At 35.5% G+C, this 10,000-nt stretch overlaps 1 protein-coding gene across 1 annotated transcript in view; it reads left to right on the forward strand.

Moving 5' to 3' along the window:
* Positions 1–10,000, forward strand: part of LOC145258188 (xylosyltransferase Oxt-like) — a 545,527-nt gene that overhangs the window by 462,546 nt on the left and 72,981 nt on the right. The window contains exon 4 of the mRNA XM_080116075.1: positions 8,512–8,679. Coding sequence (XP_079972201.1) covers positions 8,512–8,679 — 168 coding nt within the window. The remainder of the gene's footprint in view (positions 1–8,511; positions 8,680–10,000) is intronic.

Below are 10,000 nucleotides of genomic sequence, written 5' to 3' on the forward strand. Positions count from 1 at the left end.
GTTCCCACACTGACATCAAATTATGCACTTATTGTGTATATAGACACACGACGGTCCTTATCTATAAAATTCTTTATTTGGCCAATCAACTCTGGTGTTCTGACTTCCTTCCTCCTCCTACACCTCTCACTATCCCTCGCAGACTCCCCGCCTGCCTTGAATCTCTTATTCCACTCAAAAACTGATGCTTGATTCATGCAAGATGGTCCAAAAGCAGCCTAAAGCATTCCATAGGTTTCGGTAGCATTTTTCCAAGTTTAAAACGGAATTTTATTGACAATCTTCTAAAGTGTCCTCATGCCCAGATTGCATTTTTGAGATTTATCAGCTGTGACAATCAGGCTTTGGTATGGTGTATTCCAATTCCTGATGTAGCTGTTCATCTGAAGCTGAAATCATAAAAATTGGTCGGTCATCTCATAAGATGTATAGAAATTCACACTAAGTTTTCAAGAGTCTACAACAATTTTAAATACAAAAAAAAAAAAAAAAAGCCTGGAAACTTATTGAATGCACCTCGTATGTGGTATTAAGGAAACAACAAATAAAATTAGATTTTAAGAAATCACTTCGGATTTTATTTTTTATGTATAGCTAACACCCAACTCTGTCTCCCCATGGAGGCAGCAGCATATGAGAAATAATTAAAATTCAGCAATGCTTAACCTGGTCATTATCAGAGGGGTGACCATTTGGATGTACCAGGTATTTAACTTAACAATACAATGAAAATGAGTGAATGACTAATGAAGGAAGTGACAACTATATCGATCACCAAAGAGTACTGATTGGACTTAGCTAATATTTTCTGCTTTAAATCTTTAACATTTCTATTTAGTCTCTAATCGTATTGCCTTTAGTTTCTCATTTTAGTGTATAGAAAAAATTTTAAAAGAAAAGGTATTACATTTCTGAATTTTTCCAATAATGATTAATAATTCATATTAATAGCATTTGGATGATCCAGACTACTGTTCTTATGTGTTATTTTTGACGGCGTTAAAGTTGATGTAACTCTTCTGGAGGTTGGAGGTTCAGTCCTAAGCACGGATGATACTCAGAATACAATCGTGAATTATTTAAAACTTGCTTGGGTGCCCGGCGTTGCCCGGGTGTTTGGAAGTGTGTATTGAGCAAAAAAAGGAAAAAAAAAAAAAAAAAAAAAAAGTGGTAGTAGGCAGGCAGGCAGGCAGGCTTGAACCCGTACCGCAAATGAGGAAAAGAACGTTGAAAAAAAAACAAAAAACGTGACTTCTTTGCTGTTGTGCCCATTGTGAAACTGGAAGTGACATAGGTCTAAATTAAGGCTAGTCAATCGAAAAGCAGGGATGACTTTTTAAAATATTGGCAAAAAAAGCGACCCCTCCCTGTAGAAAAATGCCCAGTTGAGGGTAAAGGAATTAATGTTTATAGCCAATTTTTCGATATTTGTCATCCGAAGGGTAGAGCTTCAAAACGATACAGATCTTGTGAAAATCTGTCGCCTCTGTCTAAAGTTTTAGGCATACATACATACATACATAAATTTAAATAGACAGATGAGATTTATATTATAGACTAGCGGGGGGTACCCAGCGTTGCCCGGGTGTTTGGAGGTATGTATGTTAAAAAAAAAAACGTTGGGCGGGTGTTTGGAGGTGTAAAAGAAAAAAAAAATAGTCTTGGTAGGATTAAACCCCGAAGCCTTGATGCGAAGGTTGAATCGAAAGGGGAAAAAAGCCAGCCACCTAACCATCTCGGCCACAAAGGGAGAGGAATTGATAAGCATGTTAAATTAAGGGTAAAAAAGTGAGTCAAGTCGAAGAGGTTTGATTGACAGGTGGCTGCTTAATGAGATCATTGCGGGAGCGTTCCGATGACGTGGCAGTCTTTTGGGGTTTGTTTATTTTGTTTCAATGCGGGGCAGTTTTGGCTTCCCAAATATGATGGGGGGGGCAGTTCCCCATTTTAAGGCGATTTTCCAAATTGAATAGCAATTGTCTGATATAAGGAGAAATTCCACATTGATCAAAGCTGATTGCTTTTGGACTTTTCGGCAATCGCAACCAGAACAATGACTCCAGGTTCGAATTAGTTTTGCTTTTATTAGATGAAAAAGTCGAATCCACACATGGCGATCCAAAAACGTAGAATATTTAGCTTTTCAAAGTCTGGCAAATTAAATAGACAGGCGACCCCCGTTGTTAAATCGTAGATATTATGATTTCGACGTGATATTAAAAGTTTTAAGAATGAGCAACGGCCTCGAGAACCCGCCGGAAAAAAGCCTTTTGCAGACATAAAAAAAAGCGAACATACATACATACACACACATTTTCGCTTTTATATATATACTAGCAGGGCTACCCGGCGTTGCTCGGGACCGTATAAACAATGAAAAAACAAAAGCAAATATTGAACATATGTTTTATTCTTAGGGGAGAGGAATCTTTCATCTCAAGTTTTAGCGTTACAAACAAACATTTGTCTTTTATATATATAGATAATGACAGGTTTTTTTGGGGCCCCCCTCGAAGATAACTGATCAGTTGACCAACTTTTAGTGGTCCGTTTGACGTGAAATTTCGATATTTGTCATCCGGGTGATGGGGCTTCGATATGATACCAAATTTGTCAAGTTTGGTTCCGTCTTTCAAAAGTTTTAGCGTTACAAACAAACATATATACACACAGACGTTTGGCTTTTATATATATAGAAGATAGAAGATATATCACTCCCGGCTGATGGAACAAGAGCAGGCTTCCCCTGTGGATTAAACAAAGGATTCCGTTCAATCCAGATTCCAGAGTTTGACTGAAAGATTCACAAGTTCTACAAGATAAATCTGACAAAGGTTGAAAGTTACATTAGCCGAAACATTGTGAAAATAACTCTCAAAATGAGAACTGTAGTCCAAAGAATCCAAATAATACGAAAAGAAAAAATGAACAAATCAAAATTCTCAGAATCCCTTGCTTGCATAAAAGGCAACAAAAATACCATCAGTTAGTATCAATAAAAGAAACGAAAGAGTGTATTTGATATATTTTTATGAGTTTTTTTTTTAAATTTGTTTTTAACTCTATTGCATTTTCATTTGTTTCTAGATATTTAGTTTAATTTTAGCTGCTTATTTAGAAATACACTTATTAAAAACAAACAGAAATACAGAAAATTCTTTACGATGTACATATTTGTCACGGAACGGAGATGTCGTATTTGAAAATGCACGTACATTGATCAATTGTTTTCTTATTCTAACAAAGAAAATAAAAGTTTACGATTTTGAACGATTTTAATACTAAATGTATACCTTATAAGGCTGATTTTGTTCTCAATATTTCGAATTGAGTTGTCTTCCTCTTATACGATTTTGATTCGCCATGTTAAATAAATGTCTCGTTTTGTCATTAATTTGATTTTCTTAGTTAAAAAAAAAAAAACATCTACTTGATCAATTTATGTGATTTTTGGAATATCATCTCTTCGTTCCATGACAAACGAATACGTATATCATAAAAGATTTTTCGATATCTTTATTTTTTTAAATAAGTATAATCCTAAATAAACATTGAACTTTACATAAACTTGAATGCTTCGTCCTGGACATGACCTTAAACCATATCCGATGGTGAGGCCCCAGCTTGCGGGCTTTGGGGAGTGTGGAGCCACCGTTTAATTGCCGTTGCTCCTAGGTCCACTCTGACTCGGAGTGGTAGTACCTGTTAGGGTCCCAACTATGGGTTAAATAGAAACTGATTTGAAAAAAATATATATATATTCTATTAAAAATTTTTTCTTCAAAATCACTGGATTTGGCATTAAATAACCTGAAAAGGGTTGATATGCCGTAAAACAAAAACAACCAACCTAAACTTGAGTGCGTAAACCGACACGCTTGCACGCATCGGCAATATGATACATCAATTTAACCTGCGCAATTAAGCAATTAGAACGATATTATAAGTTAGTGATGTGTAACAGTGATGAGGTGTGCTTTATACTCCTTCCCCTACCCCCGTGCCTCCTTTTCATCGGCAGAATAAGTGGGTCAGATTTCTGCAATCACTTTCAACTTTCCGCTAGTCCCCTTCAAACTAATCTCCTCCGGCAACAATGCACTTGTTGTACCGTTCCAACAACTTCTGGAAGGCCCCATGGAAGTCCTCCTGCATGAGTAAGTTAATGACCCTCGCCACAACCTTTTTCATCTCCTCAATTGTCTCATAACGACAGCCTCTAAGGTTTTCCTTGAGCTTAGGGAATAAGCAGAAGTCACAGGGAGCAAGGTCTGGACTATAAGGAGGGCGAGGAACTGTCTTGATGCCCATCTTGGTCAAAAAGTCTGTGACTAGGATAGCGCACTCTTGGGACATACTTTGCGCAAATCTTCTGCATCTTCAATTCTCACGAATAATTGTGTGTACAGTTCCCACACTGACATCAAACTGTGAATTTATTGTCTCTATAGACACATGAGGGTCCTTATCTATGAAATTCTTTATTAAAGAAATGAAAATTTCATCTTTGAGATCACTATGGATGACATAGGATAACAATCGGATTGTAATCCGAAAGTCATCTAGTTCCTAAATCAAATGGAATTTCACAATTGGATTACTCTGGAATTGATCCAGAATTACCAAAAAACAAAAAAAAAAAAAAACGGCTTAAATCAATAAGAAGCAACCTATGCTACTATAGCCCTTTAAACTTTTCCGGTTTTTCCTTTAATCCTCTTTCCATAAAGGCAATATTATCTTTTAAAAAATTTCTTCTGTATAGTATGCACCTTTACTCCCCCTCTTCTGATGAGAAGCGTTTGGTTTCAAAATGTCATGGCCTAAAGAGGTTTCCCTACCCCTAAATATCGTATTCCCTTTTGAACTGATAGCATAATAAAATTTAATTGTACATTTTTTCATCCCTTTGTTATCTTAACTTATTCTGTAAAGCTGGTTGAGTGTACATGTGAGTATATTTATCAGACAAATGAATGTTAAACGTAAAAAATAATATACATGAAAAGTATTTATAAAATGCTGAATAGGTGTGGGAGGCTGGTATATGGATCTGCAGAATAGATTTCCACATAGGTGTTAAGGAGTCAAAGATATCAAAGCAGTTGGAGTTGGCATCCTGGGAATTCTAGGAGTCGGAGTCAGAATTTTACCATCCGACTCCGCAACCCTGGTTTGAATATCAGGATAAAATCTAATAGAATGTCTAGAAACAAATAAAAACTCAAACTGAATAAAATCATGTTAAAATGTACAACGTACACTTATATTTTACTTATAGCACCACGATAAATAGCACTTTCTCTTAATTTAAGTTCTATATTCGACCTGCCTTGTCCTTTTGTGGAGACAAGTAAAGTTGAAAAAACAAAAAAAAACTGTTAGTACAATATGACGAACACAGCAACCTAATAGAGAGCATACGCGTGTCGCCCTGGTGGCCGAGGTGTGGTGTCTGCTCTGACGCTGCACTCAAGTTAAATTGTTCTTAGTCAATGGAGAGGGAAACCCTTCTATACTAAGGCAATTTTATTTTTGCCTGCTTCCAGAGTGCCCTCTTTTGGAGGAGCTGGTTTTCTCCTACATTAAAAATGACCTTGTGTCACATTTTTGTTTTCGCGGGGAAGCAAATAAATATCAACAGCAACCTGATAACATTTTGATTCATCGGACTGCTGTCCTCATCTTGAGTGTGATTTTCACAACGTTTCGGTCGATATAACCTCCGACGTTCTTCAAGTGCATCTTGTCGAACTCAGGAAGGTTTCTTCTGAACTTGAGAATTTGGACGAATTTCTTTACTTCACGGGGGTAACATACTCTTGTTCCGTCAGTCGTGACTGGATAGAGGTTCTAAGTAATTTGTAATTTTTTTTTTTTTTTTTTAGTTGCCCACACTATGCCACAGGTAAGTGGTTAGAGTACTCTGAAAAATCAATTGTAAAAGTGATATTCACTTATATATATATATATATATATATATATATATATATATATATATATATATATATATATATATATATAACAATAACAGTTGTAAATAAATATTAATAATTACTTTTAAACCTACTGAGATATGTGTTTTGAATTATGTTCTCATTTGTGTAGGAAATTATAATTGCTGTCAGTCAGGGAATTTGAACCCAGTCCAAAAGTCATCCTTGACTCTATAGACTGGTATTCAACCTCCAGGCTACTGACAATTACACAGGAAATACGGAATTAAGTTTTATAATAACCAATTAGGTTGGCACAAACAGTAAACAGTCGGATAATATTCAATGGTTGGTATCAAAGTAAGTTGAAATTTGCGAGCCTGTCTTAGTTTTATCGTTACTTCCATGGCAAGTGCTCGTCTGAGCTCCAATCTCTGGTCTCCCCTCCCTCTCGCAAGTCTTTCATGATAAACACCCGTCTAGCTGAAACCACTGTCAAAACTTTCCCCACTCTTTATCTGTTCCAAAATCAAAATGTAGATTGCATGAACAAAGCTTCTTTCTTAGAAGTGAACGACTGTGGAACTTTCTTCCGTTTGCCTCTTTCCCATCTGACTACAACTTGGATGTCTTCAAGTCCAACATAAACAAATTCCTAATGAACCGCCCCCCCCCCCTTAAGTAAGACACTTTATCAAATCTCCAATACTAACGACTATTACGATACTATCCCATTGATCACTGTACACACAATAACCCTTATCCCAGAGTGGCTTCCGGGCCTTGATAAGTGGTGACTACCATGTAAAAAAAACAAATAAAAAAAACATTTATTATTCGTCACAAGGGGTACTAGATGAAAATGTCGTTACTCTATAAAGTTTCAAAGAATGTCCCTTATCTTCAGAGGAAAAATAGAAAAATAAACAGTAATAGGCTGGCTATAAGCTGGTCAGCACATGAATTGAAAACTTTAAAACGTGGTGGGAGGGGGAAGTCAGTTTTTAGGAAATATAATAAAAGTATATAAGTCAAAAGGATATTCCACATGGTAAGCATATTTGGAGATGAAGGTAGGAACAGCAAAATCCAACGATACATGGGTTAAAGGTTGGATGGTAAGTGAGAATCCAAATATATAAGCAGTAATCCAAATGGTAGAAAGTCCGTCTGGAAACTGGAGAAAAATCAGATCATATAATACAAGGAAAAGTTCCGATGCGTATCAGTTACGAGACGTCTTCAATAAGTTTGCAGACTTTTTTTGAAAGTTAAAATTGAAAATCCTTGGTAAAGTGTTACATTTTGGCATTTAACAATTTTTAGAATGCACATTTTCTTTTTTTTTTTTTTTTTTTTTAATTGCGTTCACCTGATTGTCTTCAAGTCCAACGTAAACAAGTTCTTGATGAACCGTCACTCTAAGTAATCCAATTTACAAAATTCCCACTACTTATGTTTACTAAGCTATAATCATATTGACTAATGTATGCCCAATAACCCTTATCCTCGAATGGCGTCCGGGCCTTGATAAGTGGTGATTCCTGTAAAAAAAAAAACCTCCAAACAAGTGGCATCGCCACATGGATGAAGGAGCTACTATTTGAGACTATGTTTAGAGGAAATGAACAAAATGTTGTTTTACATTACATTTAAATTTCTGTATGTCAGTACGATTGGGGAGGCAGGTAGCAGGAAGAGCCTTGCTGTCCAAGGAAAGAGAATATTTGAGTAGAAGGCTTTTCGGCATTTAGTAACCTCTACAATGAATGGGTGTGATTTTGTTGCTAAGCAAGTACGTCAAGGGGGAACAAGTGCAATGTGTTGATCAGAGTACATTCCATTAAATTTGCATGTAAAGCAGACACAAGGATGCAATATTGCAGTGATGGGACAGAGGTTAAAGCTTAGTTGACAGTGTGGGACCTATTAGATTTAAGCCCGTTCTGGTATGCGATACGAGGAACAGTAGCTTCAAGAATCATCGACTTGAGAGTTAGCTCTACTCAGCAGGCCACAGGATTGCTGCTGCCAGCAATGATATCTAACAATGTTTTCTACAAACATTGACCACCACTCTTGCTGTGCTCCATTTGTTTTTATTTACAAAGAGCTTTGCATTATGCTAAAGTCATAGCAGAGGGTATGCTCAACCCGTGAAGATGGAGAGGCTTTTATATAGTTATCCACACGCACTGTTTCACTTTATCACAGCTCTTCAGTGTGGTTAAACAAATTATCAATCTCGAAGAAAGCTTGTCTTCTAATTTTCTAGCTTTCTATAGGAACCACACACACACACACACACACACATAGGTGGCCTTGAGGTAGAATGTTAGCCTATGAAGTCAATGTTTGGTAACTGGGTTTGAATCTCCGACCAGCAGTAATTATCACTTCGTACACTAATGATTGCATAAGCATGGCACATTAGTGTCTGTAGGTATAAAAATAATAGTTAATCTTTTTTTTAAAAAAATATACTCGCACACACATGTATATAAAATCAGCCGACTAGAACGAATTATCTCCTCATGGTCTTAATTGAATTTTTCTTTCTATTTTTTAACTGCAGGCTTTCAATATGCTGGTGTTCAGTACACTAAAGAATGTTGGTGCGGAGACGAATTTGGCAAATACGGCCAGTTGCATGATGGTCAGTGTGGGAGTAAATGCCCACAGAACAGTTCAGAAACTTGTGGCGGATTTCTTGCAATGCGGGTGTTCAGTACAGGATTAGGAGGTAAGTCATAAATTGTGTTCCCCTCACTGTCCCTACAACAAACTTCCCCTCCGGCCACAGCAGTTCTGATTTTTAAAATCATGTTCCTCTGTATTTAGGAGAAATAAACTATATATTTCGATTCATTTTTTGCTATACTTTTAGAATTCTTGTTTCTAATTTTGGTTCAAATTCATTACACAATTTTGATTTGAGAAAAATGTCTAAAATTTCATGCTTAAGAAGTCTTAAGAGGGTGAAATTCAGGGAATCAATGTTTGATTGGTCTCTGATGACTATAGGACCAAATTCAATGCAAATTTGATACGTCTGAATTTACAAATGAGGAAGTTTGCTCCTATCCCACTAAATATATTAAAATACTCCAAAGAAGCTAAAATTTAAGGAATATTGATTAATTGATGGCTAATCCTTGACGTCAAAATTTCGCAAAAATTTGAGGTGTATCTGAATCTTCAGGAAGAGCTTCTACCCTCTTTATACTCTCTTTGCATAAAACTAAATTAAAGTAAATATAGCTAACCCCTTACCCCTAGTAGCTGGGTCCAAATTTTATAATGATTGTTAATTAGTTGAAGAGTTAATTCTGTGCATACAAACCATATACTTAGTTTGATGCACTTTATCATAACAAATAGCACACACACACAGACACGCACACATATATACCAGGATAAAGATCCCTTAATGAGTGAAAGCACGTAAGTTATAAAGAATGCTCAATAATAGAAGAGCAAGGTATATTTTTTATTAATATAAACAAAATTACATTGTCGCGACACTGGACATACTAATGTTTTGGACGAATGGTCAGTAAAAATGGTTGCTTTCCACAGAAAAAAAAAACAGTCATATATATATATATATATATATATATATATATATATATATATATATAGTGTGTGTGTGTGAAAATGGAACAAAAAAAAGTTATATATTCATTAACGTTTCGTTTTTCATTTAAGATTTCCTCAGGATGATTGATTTGAAAAAATAAAAACCAGTACAATGTTTGAAAATATACTTTTTGTGTTTGTAATGTGAAATGGATGTGTTTGTTCTATTTCCATATGATAAAAACTAAAACAAAAACCGTTAGCATTCAAAATGTGTATACCAATGAAGTCTTCAAATAAAAACATTGATATTATTCTGGTTTGTCCTTTTTTCATTATTCCATCATGTTGGAATATGATTTCCATAATTTTCATCACATATATATGTATATATATATATATATATATAAATATATATATATATATATTCCAGGTGAATATAATTCAGGGGTGAAGCATCCAATGAATTTAATGAAGTTTATGCA

This window comes from Euprymna scolopes, chromosome 33 (assembly GCF_053919585.1).
Source record: "Euprymna scolopes isolate OS-2025 chromosome 33, ASM5391958v1, whole genome shotgun sequence".
NCBI classification, from domain to species: Eukaryota; Metazoa; Mollusca; class Cephalopoda; order Sepiida; family Sepiolidae; genus Euprymna; species Euprymna scolopes.